The sequence below is a fragment of the Mustela lutreola genome, chromosome 7, assembly GCF_030435805.1.
Source record: "Mustela lutreola isolate mMusLut2 chromosome 7, mMusLut2.pri, whole genome shotgun sequence".
NCBI classification, from domain to species: Eukaryota; Metazoa; Chordata; class Mammalia; order Carnivora; family Mustelidae; genus Mustela; species Mustela lutreola.
In genome coordinates this window covers 123797775-123822598 of record NC_081296.1, presented here as the reverse complement: position 1 = coordinate 123822598, position 24824 = coordinate 123797775, and the positions used below count along the sequence as shown (strand labels likewise).

Genomic DNA, 24824 nt, shown 5'->3' with positions numbered 1-24824 from the left:
GATCAAGTAAGTAAAGGAGAGCAGGCAGGTATCGAGAGAGAGGGATGGCTAAAACGGACATGGTTTCACTCTACTGTTCTCTTCGCTTTCCACATATTCCAAAGCCGCCAAAGTTGAAGGCTGGAAAGCAAGGGTCCCACACCCAGACAGGGAAACGAAGCAAGTCACTGTGGGCTGGCAGCGGTGGGGAATGTCCTCTTTATGCCGGATCTGGAGTGGAGTGGGGGGGCAGTGGGAGTCCTCAGGGCAGCAGGGACCCCAAAGCTGGGTTTCCTTGAGCTGGGATTCGCCATGGTACCGCCTTCTCCACGTGGGGGGACCCTCCTGTCACTCAGGCTCCAGCTGCACACGCTCCCAATGTTGGCTGAGAGTGACTCTGGATTTTACCCCCACTCTTCTGGAAAGTTCAGGGGTCCTGGGCAATGTGAAGCAGCGGGGCCAAGAGGGAAGGCAAGGGAGGGTCCCAGGCAGGGAGGTGACCCCCGGTGGCTGTGACCCCCGGTGGCTGTGACCCCCGGCGGCCCCGACGCCTGCACGCACCTCTCTCGGAGCTCCCTGTGCTCCAGCTCCAGGTTGCGATGCAGTGTCTTGAGGCAGCTGTGCTGTCGGATGAGGGCCTCGTACTCCGAGGACTGGCGCTCGTGCAGCGCGGCCAGATGCTCATGGTCCTGTATCAGGGCCTCGTGGGCCGCCGCCAGCCGCTCCTGCTGCCGCAGCAGGTTCTCGTTCTCGCTCTCCTTGGCCGTCTGCTGGTTCTGCAGCTGGGTGTACTGCGCGGTGAGCGCGGCGTTCTGGGAGCTCAGGGTGGAGTTCTCCACCTGCCGAGGGGGAGAAGGGGCGGACTCACAGAACCTGTGTCCCCATGCACGGCCACTGCGCCAACTCAGGAGGCAGACATCAAACCACGGGGACCCTCTAGGCAGGCAGCACCTGCCACCGGGACTGTCGTCTCTGAACTTTGGAACCCCTCTGGGGGATGGGGGCACAGCAGACCATCCCAGGTGGCTCCGTCTTGTGCCCCTCCCCACAGGTGACCTACCGGGGCAAGGTGCATCCTTTTTCTGGATAAGCTCCTTGGGCGCCCTCTTTGACCACTTTTAAAGGCCTACTTTTCTAGGACCCGTAGAAAATCAGGAATGAGAGAGAACACCTGGATACCACCAGCAGCCACTCTTACCGAACGGATGTTTACAGAACGACCGCCCAACAACATCCAGACCCTCAGAAAACCGAGCAGGGAGTGCTACCTAACTCACTCTGGGACCGGAGAGACTGCAAAACCAGACAGAGCCCTCCCCACCACCACCACCAAAACCATGAACCGATACCCTATTTCATTATTTTTGTTTTAAGATTCATTTATTTATTTATTTGACAGACAGAGGTCACAAGTAGGCAGAGAGGCAGGCAGAGAGAAAGAGGGGAAGCAGGCTCCCTGCTGAGCAGAGAGCCCAATGTAGGACTCGATCCCAGGACCCTGTGACCATGACCTGAGTCGAAGGCAGAAGCTTAACCCCCTGAGCCACCCAGGCGCCCCCTATTTCGTTATTTTAAAAGAATAAACCCCAGCCCCTTTGCCAAATAGTTTCCTGCACATCATCCCGATCCAGGCTGCACATTTTCCAACGCTTTTCTCACAAACGGCATTAATGAAGGATTAATTCATTTCCCAACAATCTGTCAACCATAAATAAAAACCAACATTCTCAACGAGGTGGCACGGGATGGGAGTTTTGCTAGAAGCTCTCAACAGCCTTGCAGCCACCTCACCCCCTGCTTCCCTCATGGGGACTCAAAATTCCCATCAGCGTAAAAAAGGCTCTGCCAGCATTTATAGTAAACAAACCTGGTTAACTCTGTTGCGCTCAACGAATCTGAGCCTAGGATTTCTTTCCAAGTCACTCCTAGTAAAATCTCAAGGAACACACTTGGGAAAACAGGCAACCCTACAGGGCAGAGCACAGAAACCGAGTCGCCAGCCCTGCCGTCAGACACACGGCAGTGGAGATGGCTGCGCACTGTACCACCTTCCAGCACCCTGAGACCCGGCACCCCCTGCTCACAAAGACTCTGTGAAACACAAAACAGAATGGCACAGCCTCCCACGCGTGGCCTGGCTTCCTGAGGAGGAGCTGGCGTGCACGCTAGGGCCGGTCTCGGGGAGACACAGAGATACCCTCCCCACTGGCCCACTCCCTGGGGCCCACAGCACGGGGCTTACCTGCAGCTTGGCCGTCTGGGTCTGCAGTGTGGTGTTGTGCTCCTGTAGGAAAGCACTCTGCTTCTGCAGCGTCAGGATCTGAGAGCTGAAGGCCACATTCTGCGTCTCCACGTGCTGTAGCTGTTCCTTGAGCAGCTGCTTCTCGGCCTGCAGAGCTGCATTCTAGGGGAGATGAAAGCAGGAGGCCCATCAGACATCAGCTCGGTCAGTGTTCACCAGCCCCGGGCACACGGGCTGTAAGGAACCGCCAAGAGCTGACACTTTGGGGACTAAAACCAGAGTCTACCAGAGTCTAAGAGAAGTAGCATGTTTCCCTCCTGGAAAAGGCAGACGATCAACAGAATTGCAAGGGAAGGGGGAGAGCACTCCTTTTCTTGGTATGGGCTTTCTAGACAGAAATGCACGCACATCATGGGGACACTGCTTCCAACCTGAGCATCTGAGCGCAAGGCCAAGGTGAGCTGGGGTTAAAGCCAAGGGATCTCTTCTCTCATTAATGCTTCTGCGAAACACCCCATCAATGTAATTCTCTGAGCTTGTCCCACTGGACAGAGAGTAAAAGCCTGTGACCACACCTCACCCTGCTCAGGAGTGACAACAGATAGAGTAAATAAGTTGTTCCATAAGACTGATAAAGACTGTGTAAAATATGCCACCAAGAGGGCCAGGGACCAGGACAGGTGGGCTGTAGCCTGGTGCTGTCCCTCGCTAACACGGGATGTAGCGTCGAGTCTTTCTTGTTTTTTTATTCATTTGAGAGAGAGAGCACAAGCAGGGGGAGAGGCAGAGGGAGGAGCAGACTCCCCACTGAGCTGGGAGCCCGACGTGGGACTCAGTCTCAGGACCCAGAGATCATGGCTTGAGCTGAAGGCAGACACCTAATAATCTGAGCCACCCAGATGCCCCATAGGGTCAAGTCTCTTAAACTCTATCTCCACTTTCTCATCTGCCAATGGTGACAATCCTCACTACCTGCTTCACAAGGTTGCTGGCAGAGTCAAACAGCATCAGGGGATTAGACGTGCACCGGCAAACTTCTTCTGTAAAGGGACAGATTGAATTTTAGGGTTTGCCAGGCATGTGGTGGCCATTCCAACCAGTTACCTCTGCCACCACTATGGTGGGAAGACGAACCCACAACAGTATGTAAATAAAGGGCATGTCTCTGGTCCAATAAAACTTTATTGACAAAAACAGGTGGTGGGCCATGCTTTGGTAACCTCTGGGAAAGCACGGTGGAGACGGAGAACTGGTGTACAAGCTACATGCCAAGTTTGATGGGCAGGCAGTTGGATTCGCTGTGGGAAAATGTGGTCCACACCTTTCCAGTAGAAAGGGCAAAGGCATCTCAAACGAAAAGGAGATTATAGGACTTGCCAGGACAGCTTAAGAAGTATTCAACTACAGAAGGGGCACCTGGGTGGCTGTCAAGCACTGTTAAGCATCTGCCTTCAGCTCAGGTCATGATCCCAGGGTCCTGGGATCGAGTTCTGCATCGGGCTCCCAGCTCAGTGGAGAGTCTGCTTCTCCCCCGCCTCTCCCCCTTCTTGTGCATCTGTCAAATAAATAAAATCTTTAAAAAAAAAAAAAAAAAAAAGAAGAAAAAAAAAAAGAAAAGGTGTTCAACTAGATCTGGATAAATCTCAGTAGATTCTGACCTCCAGGGTCCTTCCCACGAATGGCGGCCTATCAGTGGGACAATCACTAGAGCACAGCGGCTTGCACTCTCTCTCTGAACCCGGGCAGCCCACTCACATTCCGCTCCAGCTCGATGGCCCGGTCCTTCACTCGGAGCAGCTCCATGGTGGCCTCCTTGTGGCTGGGCCCCCAGGTCTCCTTCCCCTGGTGGCCAGTGACCAAAGTCTCCACAGGGTGTTTGAAAGAGTTCTGTAAGTGCTTGCCTTCCTCCTGGTTCTGCCTGAGGATCTCACACTCTGTCTTCAGCTGTAGGGTGTGGGAACAGGAAAGCAGACTTGGGGCAGGAAGAGGCCAGCTCAGTTCTCTGAGTTTACTGCTAGAAGACAGTCCCACAGCGAACCCAATTCCTCAGCGTCCCCGACCCCTCGCCTTATTAGGGATAAGCCTGACACCTGGCTCTTGCTCTGTGGGGAATGCCCACAGCCCAGCCCATCCTCCCCCTTTCTCCTTCCAGAAACCTGCCTCAGTCCCAACTCCAGTCTTCTCCCTTCCCTAAGCCTCAGCAGCCCATGCCACGAAATGGAGATGAGTCTGGGGAATATGGACCAGGGGAGGTTATACAGTCCCTTCCAGCCCGAGAACGGCTTTTCTCTAGATTCCTTATTCAATCACACAGCCAAGAACTGCACCAAGGCTTCAAGAAGGAAAGCTGGAAATCACATATGTGCCAGGAGTGGACATCCTGACCGAGCCCTGGTGCACCCACACCTGTCCCATTTCAGGGTACCCCTGGGACTCTAGGTCTTTCTTGGTCCTGATGCTCATAGTCTCCTGCCAATTCTCACCAGTGTCCCAGATCCTGCCTAACAGACTCAAAGCTGCTCTGGACTTGGCCTCCTCGGCCCCCAGGCCTCTGGTTCACTCTGGTTCCATCCGGCCCCAATGCATACGATTCTGATGGCAGCCCCGCTCAGAACCCCGTGGGTCAGCACATCTGCTCCAGGAGATGGGCATTCAGCCACCCCTCTGCTACCCATGTGAGGCTGGAGAAGGTGAGGCAGAGGCCTCATGGCTGGGACTCACAGTTGGCCCGGAAAGGGGTCACATCTTACCACCTGGAGTTCATTCTGTAACTGGCGGTTCAGGCTGGCTTTCTCTTCCACCTGTGCTTCCAAGAACACAATCTTTTCTTCTTTCATGGCTAACGTTGATTTTAGTGCTGACTCATTTCTGCCCTCCAATATACTGCATTTTCTGAAAAATACAAATATGCAGTAGTTTTTATCTGACTCTTCTGCTCACAGGCTCCCAATCTCCCAGCTGCCAACACCTGTCTCCCCCACTGAGCAGGTTTCCTTTGTAATTCTGCAGCATTTGGCCCAGAAGCACCATAAGAGCCATAAGCCATCATCCAGAGCCCTCCCCAGGAGTCTCCACAGAGACACACCCATGACAGCTTCAAATGAAATGTCACTGCTGCAGTTCTACAAGCAGAGTCTTAGGGAGGGATTATCTTGGCCATTTAACAGATGGGGAAACTGAGTCTCAGAATGGTTAAGCAATTTGCCCAAGATCACAGTGTGAGCTAGGTAAGTGGTAAGTCTGCGTGGCCCTTTTGCCACACCAACAGGATGCCACGTCACCCATCATGTGGAGCTGGGACTCTAGGTCTCTGCAAAAGTCCAGCAGAAGTCCACGATACCAGATTCCCTTGGAAAATGAGATCGTTTTGGAAAAGAATTGCAGGCAAATTTCACAATAGTTCATTTTTTTTTACAATTCAAGGGCTGGGGTCGGGAAGAGAGAAACAAATAGGTAGGCAGAGCACAGAGGACATGTGGGACTATGAAACGAGTCTGTAGGATCCTGTAAGTAGACCCCGGCAGCACACCCGTGTCAACACCCATGGACGTGCAGCATCAGGAGTGAACCCTACGGTTCACTGCGGGCACTGGGGGAAGAAGGGTCGATGGGGACACAGCGAGTATGACAGGTGCACCACTTTCGTGGGGGCTTATGGACACTGGGGAGGTTATTCCTGGGCGGGGCAGAGAGCATTCAGGAACTCTCTGTATCTTCCCCTTAATTTTGCTTTGAACTTAAAACGGACTCTTAAAAAATCTATTTTAAAACAATTAAGAAGTCTTCCCACTGGACAAGAGAGTCTCCTTGCACTTCTCCCCGGGACTCTCCAGGAAGAAGTCCTGTCCCATAAGGGACGCCAGCCTCTTCCAGAGACCACATGCAAGCCCCAGGCTGTGCAGAGTGAACTGAGCTCTGGAGCTGGGGGTGTGCAGCGCGCACTGAGAGGGCCCACAGGCCGCAGCAAGGGGGTGCTCACGTGTTGCCGTGGCCGCTCTCGTCCTGCAACAGCAGGTCCTTGTGGAGGCCGACCTTCTCCAGCCCCTGGCTCAGCTTGTCCAGCTCGCTGCTCAGCTGCTGGCTCTTCAGCTTCTCCAGCACCAGGTCCTGCCAGGACAGGGAGAGGGACGCGGGTGGGATGGAAGCCCAGCGGGGAGGGCCTGGCATGGGCCCCTTCTCCAGGCTGAGCAGCTGCCTTCCAGAGTCACAGCTGACTCAGGCGTCCTGAGGGCTGAGCTGACAGTTCAGCGGGGACAGGTGAACCCCAGGGACGTCTTCCAAAGGGCAGGGGGAGAGACACACGTTCCCAGCCTCCTCACGCTGAAGGTGGGCCAGACTAACACGGCAATGTGTCCAGGACGGACGTAGGTCTGCAATACCATTTCCGTTGACCTTGGAGGAGGAGGCTGGATTCTGACTTGCCTGCCTTTTTCTGTGGAGTCATGGAAGGAAATACTTTTTCCTATTGCAAATTCTCTGCAAGAAGTACCAGGAGGAGAAAGATTTTACTTTAAATCCTGGATTTGGGGGGCGCCTGGGTGGCTCAGTGGGTTAAGCCGCTGCCTTCGGCTCAGGTCATGATCTCAGGGTTCTGGGATTGAGTCCCGCATCAGGCTTTCTGCTTAGCAGGGAGCCTGCTTCCTCCTCTCTCTCTCTCTGCCTGTCTCTCCATCTACTTGTGATTTCTCTCTGTCAAATAAATAAATAAAATCTTAAAAAAAAAAAAAAAAAAAAACTATAAATCCTGGATTTGGGGCACATGTGTGGCTCAGTCATTAAGTGTTTGCCTTTGGCTTGGGTCATGATCCCAGAGTCCAGGAATCATGCCCCACATCGGGCTCCCAGTTCAGCGAGAAGCCTACTTCTCCCTCTCCCACTTTCCCTGCCTGTGTTTCCTCTTTTGCTATATCTCTGTCAAATAAATAAATAAAATATTAAAACAAACAAACAAACAAAAACCTGGTTTTGGTTCACTTTGCCAAAGCGGGGCTCTCTTTTAGGCAGGTCCCTTCCTGGAGGCCCAGCTTCCTTCCACGTGTCTCAGGAGCTCTACAGGCAGGTACTGCTCTCTGCCTGGTGCCACAGCTACTGGCATGTGAGCCACCACCCGCTCCCCAACAGCAAATCCTCAGGCCCGCGATGGCAGTAACGGAGTGGGACTCGCCAAACATTCCATCTGCTCCCCCAAATTTCCCAGCCACCCAGCAGCTGGCGGGTAGTTCTGGCCAGCAAGTTGCAGGTGGACATGCCCTGGGTCACCGCAGGCCACGGCACAGAGCCTCTCTCCTGCCGCGGTGACTGCCTAGGCCCTGTGCTGGGGGAGGAGGGGTGGAGCCATTCATCCAAGCAGCCTGGACTGTGGAGTCACAGCACAGACGGCAGGGTCCCGGGGTGGGGTGGGGGGGGCGGAGAGGTGAGGTGGCGCACCCAGACGTTCATGAGTGAGAAGTCCGCCAGGGGTGAGGAGCTGCTATGATTCCGGGCTTGTCTGTGACCTCAGTGTAACTGATGTGAAGCTCACGGAGAGAGGGATGAGGGGTTGTACTCATGCTGTGTGTCTCCCCCCACAGCACACAGACCTGCCTGCATCATCATCTATACTCCTTTTAGGACAGGGAGACGACTGTGTGGTCCCCAAACCCACTCCCTTCTCTCCCCTGGCACACAGCTAATGCACATCTCCTCGCCTGACCAGCAGCCAGACATGGCTGGGTGACCGAGTTCTGGGCAGCACAGTGTGGTCCCTCTCCCTCATCCACCTGAGGACACAGTCCGGCCACGCCACCGGGTGGCAACACCGAGCTGCCAGACTCACTGCATTTAAGACTGCCCGTGAACAGCCACGCTGGGTTCCTACAGGCACGAGACCCGACTTCTGTGCCGCACGCTGTGGATGTTTGAGTCATTCCCAAAAGCAGTTTATTCCCCTGCCCAAATCCTGAAGGAATAGCCAGATGACCTGGGGGATAAATACTGGGGAAAAAGGAGACATAGTGGGATACTTTAAAATGCCCGGACCCTTAGATGCCATAGTTTCACTTCTAGGAACACAGGCTGAAAAGAGAGATGTGTGTGTAAATATGTACGGTGTTATTTAAAATAATGAAAAAAATTGGAAAACCACCTAAATGTCCAAAAAGTAATTGCAGTCAATCTACAGGATCTACAGAATTAATATCTCGCAGCCATTAGAAACCCATGGCTTAAAGCTTACTCGCTACGCTGAGAAAAGTCACAGGAAGTGAAAGGCAAAAGAGATTAGGACGCAGGAAAGGATGATGTCAAGCAGGTACATGTGCAAACGCCCACGGGAGGTGATGGGGCCAAGTGAGCCAGACTCGGAGTGGCGGTCAGCTCTGGGCAGGGAGACTGTAACAGGTGACGTCCCCCTTCATTCTCGTCCCCACAGACACCATCCTGGGTAGCACCAGGGACAAGACACACAGTCCCACTTCTGTTTGGGAGGCGCACCCCACGGCGTGCCCCTGCGCCCTGGGACTGAGGCGCCAACCCCGCCCCCTCACCCTCCCCTGTGACCGCCGGCCCACCCCCCCACAGCAGCTCACCTCGCGCAGGGTCGTCAGCGTCCGCGTGTGCACGGTGACTTGCTTGGTGAGGTCCCTGTTGTCCCTCTCCAGCTCCTTCAGCTTGCTGGCCGCGTCCCTGCAGCGGGCCAGCTCCTTGTCCAGGGCGCGGCTCTCCTTCTCGGCGGCGGACAGCTTGGCGGTGCTGTCGTCCAAGACCGCGTCCTTGAGCTCCACCTGCTGCCACAGCCGCTTGGTCTCCTTCTCCAGCAGCTTCTTGTCCTTCTCCAGCTGGGCCACCTCCTGCTCCAGGGCCTTCCGGTCCTTCTCCGACCTCTCCAGCTGCTTGTTGGTGAGCCGGAGGGCCTCCAGGTCGCGCTGCAGGGCCTGGTTTTCGGCCTCCAGATCCCTGAGCTCCTGCTCCAGGGCCTGGGCCTTCTGGCCGCTGCTCTTCAGCGTCTGCTGCAGCCGCAGGTTCTCGGCGCTCACGCCCTGGTAGCTGAGCTCCAGGCGCTCGGACTTCTTGCTCAGGGCCTTGAGCAGCTCCACGTTTTTGCGCAGCTCCTCCTTCTCCCGCTCCAGCTCCTGGTTCTCGCGCTCGATCTGCGCCATCTTGGCACCCGTGAAGCGCAGGGTCTCCACCATGCGGCGCAGCTCCAGGTTCTCCTCGTCCAGCTGCTTGTTGTCCCGCTCCAGACCCTCGAGCTGCACCGACACGTTCTGCAGGGTGTCCAGCGACTTCCTCAGCTGCCGGTTCTCGAGCGCCAGGCCCCGACTCTCGCGCTCCAGGGCGTCCGCCTTCTCGGTGGCCGTCTTCAGGGAGGCCACCTTCTTGGCCAGCTTCTCGTTCTCCTTCTCCAGCCGGTGCAGCTCCCTTTCCAGCTCCTCCGCCCGCTCCACCTTCTCCTTCACCTGCTCAAAGTCCTTGTGCAGCTGCTGCTTCTCGAACTCCAGCTTGCTGAGTCGGCTGCTCGTCTCGGTCACCGTCTGGTGGAGGGCTTTGTTCTCCTTTTCGATGTCCTTCGTGCGGGCCTCACTGCTGACCTGCGACCTCTCCCGCAGCGACCACACCGCCTGGTTGAGACGATCCTTCTCTTGCTCGAGGACCTTGATCTGCGGAAAAACAGAATGGGCACGAATGACACAGTGGCTGCACGGATGTCGTTCAGTGATCCGGGTTCAAACCGGGAGACTCAAGTTCAGGCCCCCAAGACAGCACCCAGAGCCGTCCTGCTGCTTCCCAGGGGACTGGTGTGGATAGCAGGTAAAGGGCACTCATGACTTCATTTAAGCCAAAACACACCCACAGCAGCCCGAGTGATTCAGAAACGCAAGCCACAGCTCTCCCTCTGATTCAAAAGAATGGACGAGATTTCCCTGGTACCTTTCACCCTGGCCGGTGGGGCCCCCACGACCTGGCCCTGTCCGCCTGCGGCCTCCCCTTCCACCACTCTCCCCCAGAAGACGCCACAGGTGATCTCTCTCTGCCTCGAACATTCACCATCCTCAACACCCCCACTCAACACCAACCTTTAGCACCTCTGGCTCCCCCTCATCCTGCAGGGCTCAGGGTGACCGTCAGCTCTGTGCCTCTAACTCGCCCAGTACCCTACAGGACGCATACCTTGGACATCGTGGCCTCCTTCCTGCCCAGAGCTCAGGGGTGGCAGAGTGAGAAGAGAGAGGCCTGGCCTCTGGCTGCCATCCCTGAGCCACTGCACCAGCCCTGGGCTGCCTACCCTGGGACTTTTTGTGGCGTGAGCCAAATAAAGCCTGGAGGCCGGCCGGGGCTGTCTGCTAGGACGCTGTGGACGCCTGCAGCTGGGTCAGCTCCTTGCCCCGTGCATTGCAGGACATCTGGTAGCCGTTCTGACCTCCACCCACATGCCATCAGCCCCTTCCCACCCCTCCTCCCAATCACGACAATCAAAACCAGGACAGCCAGTGTGCCCTGGGAGGCAAACTCTGACAACCTGCTCCTCCTTGGTCAGTTCAAGAATCGCTGGTTTGGGGAGCAGCTCGGCTGGGCAAGCGGTGACCCATGTGTCGCTCATCCACTACCAGGAAATGGCTAGAATCCTGGACGTGCCCTGTTGCGGGTGGGAGCATCTGTCTCGGAGACACCTACCTGCCTAGCTCTGTCAGCCTTCAGGCTCTCCATGTCACTCTGCAGCTGCTCCTTCTCTCTGATCAGCTCCTCACTGAGGGTCTCCAAATCCTGGTTGCTCTGCTTCTCCCTCTCCAGCTGTGTCTGTAACTTCTCAATCTGTGAAGCCCAAATACCCAGCCATGCACGAGTTAGCCTTGCAAAGTGATCTCTGCTTCAGGACAAACCCAAACCCATCAACTTCGCAGAATACTCTACTAGGTCTCTTCTCGAGGAAAAAAAACCATCCGGAAAGTGTTCCATAGTGACCTCAGTCCTGAGCCCACACCTTGCACTTTTGGCTTGGGGAGGAGGGGAAGGTCCTGGGCGCCAAGTCCTCCTCAGCCTCGCTGCCGTGTTCTCAGCCTCCTCCAGGTCCCTCGTCTCCGTCTCAGGCCTTGTCCACCCATGCGAGGGTCGGACTCCATGCTCCAGGGGCCACCAGCCACTACCACCTGATGCCCTGCCAGGACCTCTAGCTCACCCTCGTCCCTCCCCCTCCCCCACGACTGCTGCCTGGGTCGGTGACACTCCTGTTCACCCAGCTGCTTGGAGCCGTCTTCTGATGCATCTTTCCTTCCTCCTGCACCCTCCAGGTAAGTCTGTCCCCGAGTCGTGTCCTGTCTGCCCATGCTGCTCCCCGCTCCACACGCCCATCACCTGCCCCAGGCCAGACCACGTTTCATCTTGCCCAGTCAACCACCCAAGCCCCTCCTGGGTACCAAGGTCTCCTGCTGGGCCCCACCAGTGCCCGGACTTCCTAAACATGAGCCATCTAGCTCCAGCTTGTCACAGTTGTGCCCCATGCCCAGGGAGCGTGGCAGAGGCAGAAGCTGACTCAGCAGGCTGAGGCAACGCCCATGGTGCCGTTGGCAGCATGAGGGTTTCAAGGAGGCTGCCGGCCCTTCCTGCCGACACCAAACTCCTTATCGCTGTGGACAGGAGTTGGGAAAAGGGCAGGGACTGGCGTCAGAGGAACAAGGGTTCAGGATCTGGTCCCTTGCTCCTAGCGACAGGACCAGTGGCAAGTCTCTCTAACGGACACGGGGCCAGCAGCGTCCACCTTCACGAGCTTCTACCAGCACGGAGCGCTCAGCACACACCGGGCCCGTGGCAGGTGCGCTGACATCAGCTGACCTCCCTGAGAGCGTGCGGGCAGTTACGACCAATCATCATATGGAGGGCGACTCTGGGCCGGAGGAGCTCAGTGACTGACCCAAGGCCTTACAGTGAACACAAATCAGAGCTAGGACGCACACCAGTGGGCGACCCCAGCCCTGGTCTCGTGCATAGTCCGGGGGCCTGTGGTGTGTGCTCCCTGCCTTCCTAGCTCACCCCGAGCTCACCGTTAATCTACCTCACTGTCCCTTCTGTCCCAGAGAGAGGCTTCTCGTCTGAAGACATGATTTCCCCACATTCCCCCGCATCCCTGTGGGATGCTCACTGTCTTCTTTCTCCCTTTCTGGTTCTTTCTGCCAAGAAACCGGAGCCATGATTCTTAGTCATCCCTGAGGAACCACAACGACCCTGGGGGACCTCGCAGCCATCCTCTAGCCCAGAGAGGGCTTTCTGTCCTTCCTTAAGACCCCACTCAAGCTGTGGGCTCCCAGGATATGTGGGTGCCAGGGACCTTCCTCTGAGCCATGGGGCTCTGTGCTCCCCCAAAGGGCTGACCCCTTCCTCTGAACATAAGGATTCTTTACTTCTCGGCTCAAGGCACAAACTCTCATGAGATCGATATAAAGTTACAGTCACGAGAGGAAGGCAGTTTCTTTAAGGTCCGTAGACGTTCTGTGACTTTGGGGAATGACGTTTCCCACAGACATTGCAAACCTAAGCAAACTTACAGCCTGGGCTACACTTGGGATGGTGGGGACAGCCAGGCTGGCACCAGGGGTCTGGGCCTCCAGGTCACTGTGTCCCCGCTGGCCCGTGTCCGTCCTATGCTACGCTTCTGGACTACCTCCAGGAAAGTCAGTTTCAGAGCCGCGTCCCTTGTGGGGCTCTGCTAGGTCGGTGGTTCACCTATGGGCCAAGAAATGCCAGCTGGTGGCTGAAACACAGCCCACAGAGACAAGGCCACAGGGTGAGGTGACCAAGGCTGGGGAAAGGAAAGAACACAACCATCCGCACCAGGTCAGAACCAGCCCTGGGCAGGCTGAGCAGAACAGGGAGGAGAGGTGCTCTGGGGGGCAGGAGGACCTTCTCCCAGGGCTCCCGGCACCAGACGCAGAGGACTCCAGTCTGGGAAGAGGGGCACCTCCTTTGCACCGGGAATGCTGTGCCAAGACATGTTTCCCATGGGCTGTGGCAGGAGAGGGGCTGTCCTCTGGGGAACTGATGCAAGAGGAAGTGGGGAGGGGCGAGAGACGGGGGCTCAGGAGTAAGCCGGGCAGGCAGCCCCCACCGCCAATCCTGTCTGCAGCGGGGGGGCCGGGGCGGACCCTGAGGGCAGAGGAAAGTGTGAGTGGTGGCCTCGGAGGCCATCTGGGAGCTGGGCCAGCGAGATTACCCTGCCGCTTTTCTATGGCTGACCACGAGGACCTGCGGAGTCAAACGTTCTCATCTTTCTAAAGGTCAATTTTTTTGACCTGGCTGAGGTCAGATTGCCATTTATAAAGATATTTCCTGTGCTAGGCCCCCGTGAACGTAAAACCCCAAACCGTCTCAGTGCCTTCCACTTGTACGAGGAGCCAGGGCTTGAGAGGGGGAGCTTCCCATTGTCCTCTGGGAGACCACGAAGTATCCAGCACCCAGCAGGCTGCAGAGCAAACAAGCCTTCAAAGGGGCGAGGCGGGTGAGTGCTGGAGCTGGGAGGCCCCCGGAGGGGACCGGAGAGACTGTTCCAGCCGCGCCTCACCCAGCGAGGAAGTGCCGGGATAGCCAGGACCGGGGTGCCTGGTCTCCGGCCTGCAGCCCCCATCCCCTGCCAATGCAGCCTCCATACATGAGGCTGGCGGGACCTGTGTGCAGGACGGACCCCTGCACCCCTGAAGCAGCCGTCCTGCACAGCGGTTGGCAAGCGAGAGCTCCCCGACTCTCTCCCCCCAGGTAGGATCCGGCAGCGGGTGTGCTCAGAGCCCACATAGCATCTGTGCTGTACCATGTGGGTGAGGAGTCCGGAAGCCCTGGGACCAACACGCGGGGGTAACCCCTAGCTCTCAAGGGCCCCCTCGCACACCCTGGCATGAACTGGGGTCCTCGTCACCACAGAGCAGAGACAGTTGGCAAGCTGTGTCTGTCCTCCCAGAGGTCTGGGCTCTACTGTGCTAAATCGAAGACCTAGCTGTTGTCCTGCAAGGCAAATACAATTCAGCCTCTCTTCTTCCTCATCCCATAATCCAAGAGAAACTGAGCTCTGACCTTGTTTTACCACCAGCAATGCCCTAAAACCGTCCACCCGTGTCTCACACACACACACACACACACACACACACACACACACACACGTGACTTCCATCGCTGCTTCCTCTCCCATGTCCCATCCTATGCTTTTTAATAGTGCACTTAGTCTGTGCCAGACCCCTGACCTACAGTAAGTCCAGTCCTATCATCCTTACAATCCCCGTTAACCCCATTTCACAGATGAAGACAACAAGGCACACAGAGTTCAAGTCACATGTGGGCCACACCCTCAAAGAAGTGATGCAGGGACTAGCCCTGCTGCCTCTCAACTCTTGTTGATGACCTTCCTGTCCCTCTATTACAACTGACTGTGGCTGCACTGCAGTCGCATCTCTGCTGGGCTGTGCGTGCTCGCTACTCCTTTGTGCTCTGCCTGCTGTATACTACAGACAAGGGCTGGGGGAGGAGGTCACCCACCCCTGGCTGGGGTTACCTTCTTGCTGAGCTGGTGGTTCTCCTTCTCCAGCTCCCCGCACTTCAGGCTGTTCTCCTCCAATGCCAGGGACGCGTCCCGCAGCCCCTGAATAGTGCTCTGGAGGCTCTGGTTCTCCTTCTCTAGCTTCAGGATGCGGCTGGAGGCACATTCGTTCAGCTCAAACACAAATGACTTCCTAGAGGCTAAAGCACAAAGTCGGGTAAGAGACCAACAGAGATGGTCAGTCAGTGACATTTCTGTGCCAGCCCTGGGACGCTCAGCAGGAAGGGCATGGTAATCGGCTAGTTATGTCTGCCACGAGCAGTAAGGTGGCTGAGTGGGTATGTATGCCTGGGAGCTGCCATCCTTTAGACAGATTTTGTAATTTCATGACTGTATCGGAAAAAAACGAGATGATACATGTAAATTTGTTTAAAATTCTAAGTGAGATGAAAATGTGAGTTGAGGACAGAAAAAGGCAGATTATCTATTCTGCCCCGAAACAGCTCAAATACAAATGAAGAAGGGGGCACAGACCCAAGAGTCATGAACTAAACTTCTTGGCCCCCTCCTGCCACAAGCCGGGAAGGTAACTCAGGGGGGCTTTTTTGGAAAAGGAAAAAGGGAATGTACATGAAAGCCCACGAAAGAAGGGACTGTGGGGGGTTGGCAGTGGTGTCTGGGTGGCTCCGTCATTAAGCGTCTGACTTTCCACTCAGGTCATGATCCCAGGGTCCTGGGATCAAGCCCCTGGCTCCCTGCTCACCAGGGAGTCTGCTTCTCCCTCTCTCTGTGCACCCCCCCCCCCCGCTTATGCTTTCTTTCTTAAATAAGATCTTAAAAAAAAGAGAGAGAAGAAAAGAAAAGACGGGATCAGGGCTGTCCTGTCCCAACCTGTCCCGTCAGTAGTTCCACACGCTCTGTTCTGGGAGCCTTACCACACTTGCTAACACAGCCTCCCCACCGGCTTCTTATTCATCAGGCCAGGGGCTGGAGGCACATAGAGGAGACAGCTTTCATAGCAAGCACATCAAACTGGAAATAAAACGTGTGCATTCACACCCTCTGTCTGATCGTAAGAACTGGAGGCATCAGCATCCATCTTGAAGCATTCCTCACCCACCGAGGATGGCAGAACAGCCCCAACAAGCCGGAGTATCCTACAGACCCCAGGCAACAGCAGGTACGCCACGGTGGCAGAAGCATTCGCCCTGCCGACCCTCCTAGGCCGGCGCACACGTCAGCGCATGTATTCTCAAGGGACACACATGCATGGAGGGCTCAGTTATCACCATGCTACAAATGCAACCTAAGCCCGACTTAAGACCCCAAGGACTCAGGACTCTGGATCACTTGGACCATACTTCTGCAGCAACCAAGAGGAAAAATAACATTTTAAAATTGTGGTGTAATACGCAGAACATAAAAATAACCATTTTAATCATCTTCCGCATCCAGCTCTGTGGCGTTCGGTACAGTCTCACTATCCTGACTGACACTGGCCCTGCCGTCTACCTCCAGACTTTGTGGTCATTCCCGACTGCAGCTCTGTGCTCACGGCATCAAAGTGAAGGTTCCACAAGTTAAACAATGGAACTGATTACAAGCCTCATTTCCTCTTCTGTGAAAGGCAGGGCCTCAGAGACCACGATGAGGACACAACAGTTTATCACAAAGAAAACCAACAGCTTCGCCGAGTGCTGTGCTCATCAGCATCCCCAGCAATCGGGTGTGCGTGTGCACATGCCTGTGTGTGTAGGTGCATGTGGGGGGATGGGTTTTGATGCGACCAAGAGGAAAGGTGCTCAGCACGGATCGCCCACTCATGGGCCAGGCACGGTGTAATGCTTCACGCCTCCTGTCACTGGATAGTCACAGCAATCCTGCAAAGTGGCTTTGTTACCCCCATTTTGCAGGATAAGAAACCGAGGTTTAAAGGAGGTCATCTAGCCAGCTGCTCTGGAGAAGCCACCACAGCACACACGCACCAGGATGTTCAGGCTCTACTCCCCCTATGCCGCCATTCAAACCAACACCCACCAGCTTCCAGATAAGCACTAGGTGCTGGACCACCAAGAAGAAATCATCATCACTGACCTGGAAGGGCTCACAAACATACTTTAGTCTGAATTGGTGAGGCTTACCGACCCCATCAGCTGCCCTTCGCGGTTGGTCTGAGCCTGTCCTAGGCAGCCCGCACTACCTCTCTGATCCACCAGGCGGCAGCAGTCCTCCCCAGTTGACCTCAACTTGCAGAGCAGGGGATCCCTGTGACCCCCCAGCCCTGCGGGGCCACCCCCGCAACAGCACTGGGGCACCAAAGCTCGGACAGAACTAACTTCTCACATAGATTAACAATTTACTCAACTGATTTTAGGTTCGGAGCTCAAAGATAAGAAATAACCAGCTGCTCTCGGCGACCTTTTCATTATGCTTAGGGATTGTACTAGAATTGAAAAAGCCACCCCCAAACCAGCCAATGCCCTACCAACGCTCGGTAAAGTTCTAAGTAAACATTAACTTGGCGCTATCAGGTGCAGGAGTACTATTTTTGAACAAAGGAACTGGCTTTTGTTTGCCGGGCAGGCAGAGCTTCCTGCTACTGGGCTGACTCCTGCCCCACCCACCTTCCCCCAGGCCAACACCTCGTCTGGGTGCTGGGCAGCCACCGCCAGCAAGCACAGGGAGAGAGAAAGAGGTCCCGGTCCGGGGAGCAGCAGCCACTTAGCAATCACAACCCGGAGAGACAGAAAACAGACTGCATCCATCTTGCCCAATTATGCAAATGAACAGAGGAAATAACACTGGTGGTACAGCTAGAGTGGAGATTCATGGCCCCTGGGGATGTCACCTGCCATCCAGAGCTTTCAACCATCCACAGAGAAGCCTAAGATGTCCTCTGGGGGTCAGCATGCTGTAATCTGGAAGCTCCTAGGATGGTCCATATGGGAAATGAGAAAGCGGGCAACACTTAATTTGCATTTCACGTCCCAACAAGGAGGCTGCCAGACCCCTCATGTTCTCCTGGGGGAGAACCGCAAGGAAACTGTTCCAAATGGCACTTGAAAGAAATCCTTTTTACTTGAGGGTGAATGGACAGACTGACATGGAAGATTCTGAGCCAAGTGTTCAGCTCCCCGGCCGAGGGAGAAGGGGCAGCAGGGTCGGCTGGAGACACCAGGTGCTACCCACCGTCGGACAGGTCCGCGTTCTTGGACAGCTGCTCCAGCTCCCAGCCGAGGTGGGCGGACTCGTTCATGCTCTGCTTCTGGGCTATCTCAAGGACCATGTTTTCCTCCAGCAGCTCCTCGATTCTCTTCTTATCTGTGTCCCGGTCCTGGTGCAGAAAGAGGGAAGGAGTAAGACCTTGGTCCCCCAGGCACCTGCTCTCATTTCCCCCAGGATGAAGGGACTCCATGCACCTGCTCACTGCAAAAAAACCAAAAAAACAAACAAAAACAAAAAAGCCCAGCTGCAAGGAAATGTCTCCAACCCCACAGCCAGCTGTGAGAGTTACAGCTGCTAAAAGACACCCTGTCCCAGTGACCTGGGTGATGAACGGAGCCCCAAGGCCTCTAATGAATGCTGTCTGGACAGAGTGACATACCACATGGAGCCTTAGAGAAAGTACCGTGAGGCCGAGCGGCTCTGTGGCCTTCAAGCAGGCCCAACGGGCCTTGAAGACGCTCCCGAATCACAGTTCAGCTCACACCATGGAGGCCAGCAGAGACCTTCTTGCAACAGACACACATGGACATCCATCCTTACAGGAAAGCATGAGCAGTCGAGTCCCATCTTGTAGGCATCAAATGCTGCCCCCTCCACAGCCCCCGGGACCACCATGGCGGCAGCAGCAGCCCCGTGAGCCCAGGCCGAAAGCCCAGAGAAGGGCAGAGCGTAAACCTGAACCTGCCCCAGTCCATGGGGGGATGCAGTGACGACGGGGGGTTGGGGGTGGGAGTGGTGGCAATACCAGTTCCAGGTCGTGAAGCTTGGACTTGAGCTGCAGGTTCTCTTTCTCCAGCTCGTGAACTTTGTCGCCCCGAGCCCGGGCCGCGGTCAGCTGCTCCTCCAGCATGGCCTTGGTCTCGATTAAAATGATGTTGTCTTCTCTCAGCTCCTGCTCCGCAAAGACACACATGAGAACCGTCAGAGGAAGGCACCTGGGTCACAGGGGCTCGAGGCCTAGACTCACGCTGCAGGGGTGGGGTGGGGCTGCAGTGCTGGGGGGAGAGGCTGCAGGTGTGGGTGGGGCTCCACCTCTCAGCACCTTCACCATCCCGCTGCACCAGGCCACACGAGAGTCGTTACTGGAAGAGAAAGTCCACCATCAGGCAGATGCCTGAACTCCGGCCCTCATTCAGCGCACTCGTCCTGGGTGCCTTCTTCGTGCCGCCGTGGTAGGAAGGCGCTTGGCACCTACAACCTCTTCTGGGCGGACAAGTGGACGCTGCAGACCGACATGGGACCTTGCTGAGCCCCATTTCCTTAAGCAGGAAGAGGTGGGGCTGAGAAACAGTCCCAGGCTCGAAGGCTGAGTCCAGTCCTCGGGACTCAACATGTATTTCGTGACCAGAGTCCTGGGAGAAAGGAGCGATTGACACGAGCTTTCGTTCCAGATCCAGATCCCACCCGAACATCCTACATACATGCTCTTGGACAAACAATGGTTCTATAAATGGGGACTCTCTAAGACTTAAGTCACAATTAGAGGGGAACCCCCACAAATTAGCACCCCACTCCTTGTGTGTTAAGCACGTGCCAGGTGTGGAACATGATGGCCATTTCCTCGAGGAGCCCCTTCACGTAGGAGGGGCTGCTGGACTCTTAATCCTGCACCAGGCGGTGCCATTTCTCCTCCCCTTCCTACCCCACTTATGGGGCCTCTTCGTTTCTCCTCTCCCCAGAGCCCTTCCAGCACCACTCAGTATGTTGGAGGCACTGAGTTTCCCCAAACGCCTTCGCAGTGTGCAAACACCCAGATGTGGGGACGTGTCTGCTTTTCTTGGTGGCGGTTTTCAAAGGCTTGTCCTGCTGACAGCTGGGTAGCTCCTGCTTGCCCACTGCATGTTCATTTTCCCTGCATCAGAGATTCTCAGGAAATGGGAAACCACGTGCCTTCTGGTCAGCGGTCACAGTTCTGATCAAAGGCTGGCTGCTGAGAAGGCTCTAAGCCTCAGGATTACCTAAGTGCCCTCTTTCTGTTAAGAGAACGTGTCCACCACGAGGCTGGTCCTGCACTGGGTGCTCTCCACCCTTCCCTCCCTCACTTGGCCCCACAGCCCCAAGACGGAGGGAGGGACTGTCCCCTCCTACAGAGGGAGAGACTTACTTGGGAAAATTAAAAAATAAACCCAAAGCCACGAAGCTCAAGAGGAGCTGGGATTTGAATTCCGGCCCGAGAGCTCCAGACTTGTGTTCTCTCCACTGCCCTCAACTGCCTGCAAACCATCCTCAAGGGGCTCATGGGGCAAAGAGGCCCCAGCCAGCAACGATGACATGACCTAGAGCACACAGAGGGGTTCTGAGCGGAAGAACGCCTGGCCTTCCCTCTCCGGCGCCCATAGTTCACACTCTGAGCTTCAGCAGACCCAGCCAGCCACACTCCCCATATCACCTCTTGGCTGGGCCCTCAGCTCCCACCGCACAGGCTGTCCCTTCAGCCTCATAACCAACTCCTAATCAGCATGCAAAACCCAGCCTGGGTTGCCCCCTCTGAGAAATGCTTGCAAATTCTTTCTGTCCTGCCTGCGGAGCCAGGTACTTGGGCTCCCAGAGTGCTCTGGACACACCGTGAGGCACCATGGCCTTTGCTCCTCCCTGAGACCGTCAGCTTCCCAGGGTAGGGCTGTTCCACGTCTGTTCTTGTGGGCCTCAGAGATATGTTCAATAATACTTGTTGGCTGAATCATACCATAGGAGGGCGGGGGCCAGTCAGAGGGCATGTGACATGGGCTCTGAAGGACTCAGCGACCTCCAACAGGCAGGGATGGAGAAAAGTGTACAGGAGTGAAACAGAGCATGGAACACGACTGTTTTTAACTACTTCCCAAATACGTCTCCGTCATCGCTTCTTGGCCTTTTGGCTAAGATCAAGTGCAAATACATCTCCCATCTTCTGGCCTCCACCTTGACCTCCACCGTATTCCAGCCAACAGAAATACCTCAGCTTGCCTCGTACACCCTACTCCCTCAGATGCAAGAAACCGGATCTGCACGAAGTTGTGCCTGAGCTGCTACAGCAAGCTGAGGGCTCGGCCTGGAGGACCAAGAGGCCTCGTTCCTCATGCCGGGGCACTAGCCCAAAGCCAGCCCGCCCCCCTGCAGACCTGACCTCGACTGAACCAGGAGGCTATTTCAAGGCCTGACCCAGCCCTGCGAACAGCTGAGGGGCCACATTTAGGCAGCCACAGGCCAGGCCTGATGGCTGGTCCCCAAGGGCTCGAGAGCTGCCACCGCTAATCTGGCACGGTGACTGGGAGCAGGGACCGGGGACATAGACCGACAGGCTCTGGCTCCCAGGCCTGCCAATGCACCATTAGCCATGGGACGTGAGGCAAGAGCTTGTCCCTCCATCAGGGATCCCTCCCTCTCTAACACCGACAGGGCGGACCCGGGATCAGGTTCAGTAATGCCTGGGATGTACTCCAGACACGGCGTCTGAGGTCCGGGGAGCAAGGGGCTGTCACCATCTCCTCACACCCCTGGAAGACACCAGTCAGCCCGGCAGCCTCCGAGCCTCCATCCACCAAGCAGCAAGCAGAGACTCATTTCCATGGGGCCTCCTTGACCCCAGTGAGCACCAAACAGCAGAGGCGGCAGTGGGGTGGGTCTAAGGGGTGGGGGCAGAATCAAAGACACAACCAGCTCCTTCCCACTGGGCTCAGACCGCAGTACCCAGCCCAGAGGTGTCCTCGGGAGGGAGACAGGGCCCTCCACTCTGGCAGGCGGACCTCTTGCTCACTCCATAGAGATCACCTCCTGGCGAAACACCATCTGCTCGGCCCTTTGCACGGTGGTCTGCTAAGCTCCATGGAAGGTTCCAGAAGCGTGGTAGACTGAAGTGTAAGCCCAGCAACGGATCTAGCCTGCTTTAACTTCACACTGTACCAAATTTTATCAGAACTCCTTAGAACACAGAGAAACGCAAAGTCGCCGGTAGAAACGGAAGATCAAGGCTCCAAGGTTCTTGCTCTGTTCCCTGAGTCTGAACCTTCCCCGCTTACCGCATGCTGTCCGAATTCCCACATGGGCTGCTGGAGGCCAGGCGCCCCCCGCCCTTCCGCCATCAACCCCTCCTCAAGGCCCCCCATCTCACCTCTCCCCCACACCCTCTTCGTCTCTACAAGCCCCCCTCCCTTATTTCCTTCCTCAGCAAGGCCGCAGCCCTGCAAACAGACACACGTGTTTCAACATCAGGTGCGCCTCCTTACTGGCAGGGCCAGCTGCACGAGGGGTGGAGGAACCCTCAGCTTTCCCGTTTGGAGAAAGTGAGAGGAAGCCACAGTGGCCGCTACACTTGGTGGGCCACCCCGAGGTTCACGTGTGATGATGTGGCTGGAGCGTAGGCACTCCTGGCAGGCAGAAAAAGCTCCAAAAACCCAGTTCTTACTGCTCATCTAAAAACCTCGCTGTGCACCTACCATGGGGCAGACCAGAGCTGCGTACCTCTGGTTTTTCAGGCCATCAATTTCTGTCACAACACCTCAACTCTGCAGGGGTACCAAAGCTGCCACAGAAGACACTGCATGGAAGGATGTAGTGATGTTCCAATAAAACTTTATACTTAAAACGGACGGGGGGGTGGGGTGGGATTTCAGCCTTGATGGACTATAGTTTGGATATTTCCAAGCTACACAACACGCTCGAGGACTCAAGCTCTAGGTCAGTGAGGCACAAGTCGGCGGGGACAGAGGAACACTCACCATCACAGCCCCCCGGGGTTGAACACTTCTGGGGGCGTGCAGGGGGCCTACAGGAAATGAGCAGCTTCGGAAGGACCTGCAGAGCTTGACCTTACCCTCTCCTCTTCTGGCCCTGCTGGGGGAGACAGACTGGGCCCAGGAGGCCTCAGTTGGGCCGTGGGGAGACCTGAAGTGGGTGAGTGCCGGACAAGGCAGAGTGTGGATTTTAACCCCAGAGCAATGCACAGATGCCGGAGGAACTCTTAGAAGGGTCACCATGGTGGCAGGAGAGAAGGGGATGAACGAGGACCGATGGAGGCTGAGCGGCCGCTTCAGATGCTTGTGGAGGGCATCCTGGGGGCAGGCCCTGGGGTTAATGACCAACGACAGAGAAGGTGGGCAGAGGCCCTCACTCTTCAGCCTGCCTTCGGGCAGCGGCAAGAGCCTGCTGGCCGGGGGGGGCGGGGGAAACGGGCTCTGGAGGATGGGGAGCCCCTGGGGCCAGGCAGGGCTGGAGTGGACTGCTCACGCATCCAGCTGCTAACTGCCCTGCCAACAGCACCCCCCCCCCCAACCACCCTTGGTGCAGGATCAGTCAGTTCCCGTGTCTCGCTAGGATAAGTGCACTAGAAACATGATGCCAGGGCACTCCCTTTTACAGATGGGGGCAAGCCTCCCTCAACAACCCCGCAGGGTGTGTGGCAGCTAGGACTGCGCCCTGCTCGGTCTCCACCTCTCAGACTGTGTTGACTTTGGAGCCAGCACTGCCCAGAAAGCCATAAATCTCAGAGGAGTGAGGACAAGGCCAGTCTTACCTTTATTCTGCTTAAGACGCAGACAGTAGCGAGGCACCTGCCCTTTCAGCCAAAAGCAAACTGTGGGACAAGACGAACCTCCGGGAAGCAGCTCTGCCTCTGTCCCCCTCCCAACATGCCCTGCTGGCAGGAGCGAGGCCGGTCACCTGCTTGCAAAGGGGAGTCAGGGACCACCGGTGCACCCACCCAAGGCTTCCCTCCACACCGGTCTCCTGCTGTGTGAGCCCTTTTACAAACCAGACTATGAGCCACAGAGGAGCTGCCAGGAGTGTAATGACAAAATGTGGAAACTCATGGTCCATATTTTTCAAACCAAAATTAACCCTGCCCTTGCCCTGAACTCCAAGGCCTTTGATCGAAAGTTTCCTCCCATGGGGCACTAACACATGCTGCCCACCATGACATGGGTTACCGTGTTTTTCCTCAGTGGGACTGGCTGGGATCTCTGGGAAGGCACCTGGGCCACCTGCCACGCCCTGTGTATAGAAATGGATCCCCTATGGGGTAGGTATCCACAGCATGAGGGGGCACGAACACAACAATCATGCTTGTCTTGCTGTCCTCCAGCCAGTTCACACCTAACACTGCTCCCTCCTGGAGGGGACGAGAACTCTTGATCCTTCCTGTCTTTCTCCCCAGGCTAAGTCTCCATTGCCCGACTTGTGGGGTGATTATGAAACGCCCAGTGAGTGCCAGGCCCCAGGGCATGCAGTACGGTTAAGACCCAGTCCCCGCCCTCAGGGCTCCAGGGGCACACAGAAGGCATCCTGCCAAGGTCCACCCACAGACCTCCCGTCCACACTGCCCACCCCATCTCTGGCCCAGAAAAGCCAGCAGGAAGGAGAAAGCATCTGTCCATCAGCAACTGGAGGCCTCGTGCCTGGCAGAGGAGCCATCTAGGAGCGAGCCTGCAGAATGCACATTCCTGGGGTCCACTCTCAGGACCAAAGGTGGTACCCAGGAATCTGCATTTTGAACAGGCATCCTGAACAGAGGCGGACACGGTGGCAGGTGGATACAGACCACATCTTGAGAAACAGATGATCTAACACTCACGTGGAGTAGTTTCACAGCTTGAAACTGATTGACATTTTACATTATCTCATTAGTAAGTTGATGTTAATCCCGAATCAGCTTATTCAAAACAGTTAATGCCCACTGCTATCTTTTTACTTCCCACCCTCCCCGTATACCCCGTATACCCTCCCCGTATAGCACAACCCTGTTTACTGAAACACAAACACAGGCCCATCCAACACACCTGTGCATCAAGGCAGTGTTACCTCTGACACAAAGCACTCAGGGGGACCAAGTGGCCCAGGCCTAGGCCCCCACCCTTGGGGCCAGATGGCCCACCTCCATCCCTGGGGGCCCCCAATACTGCTGGCTCTCCT

General features: G+C 56.0%; 1 protein-coding gene across 7 annotated transcripts in view; it reads right to left on the bottom strand.

Moving 5' to 3' along the window:
- The window catches only part of CCDC88C (coiled-coil domain containing 88C), a 124826-nt gene that overhangs the window by 28200 nt on the left and 71802 nt on the right, over positions 1 to 24824 (bottom strand). For 5 of the 7 annotated variants that reach the window (XM_059182492.1, XM_059182486.1, XM_059182487.1 and 2 more), the window contains 10 exons: positions 18685 to 18831; positions 17904 to 18048; positions 14730 to 14914; positions 10874 to 11011; positions 8788 to 9858; positions 6201 to 6328; positions 4972 to 5113; positions 3977 to 4165; positions 2222 to 2383; positions 541 to 818 (listed from right to left, as the gene is read on the bottom strand). In XM_059182492.1, coding sequence (XP_059038475.1) covers positions 541 to 818; positions 2222 to 2383; positions 3977 to 4165; positions 4972 to 5113; positions 6201 to 6328; positions 8788 to 9858; positions 10874 to 11011; positions 14730 to 14914; positions 17904 to 18048; positions 18685 to 18831 — 2585 coding nt within the window. Of the gene's footprint in view, positions 1 to 540; positions 819 to 2221; positions 2384 to 3976; positions 4166 to 4971; positions 5114 to 6200; positions 6329 to 8787; positions 9859 to 10873; positions 11012 to 14729; positions 14915 to 17903; positions 18049 to 18684; positions 18832 to 18981; positions 19022 to 24824 lie in introns of all 7 variants that reach the window. The other 2 variants (XM_059182491.1, XM_059182488.1) reach the window with 2 other exon arrangements.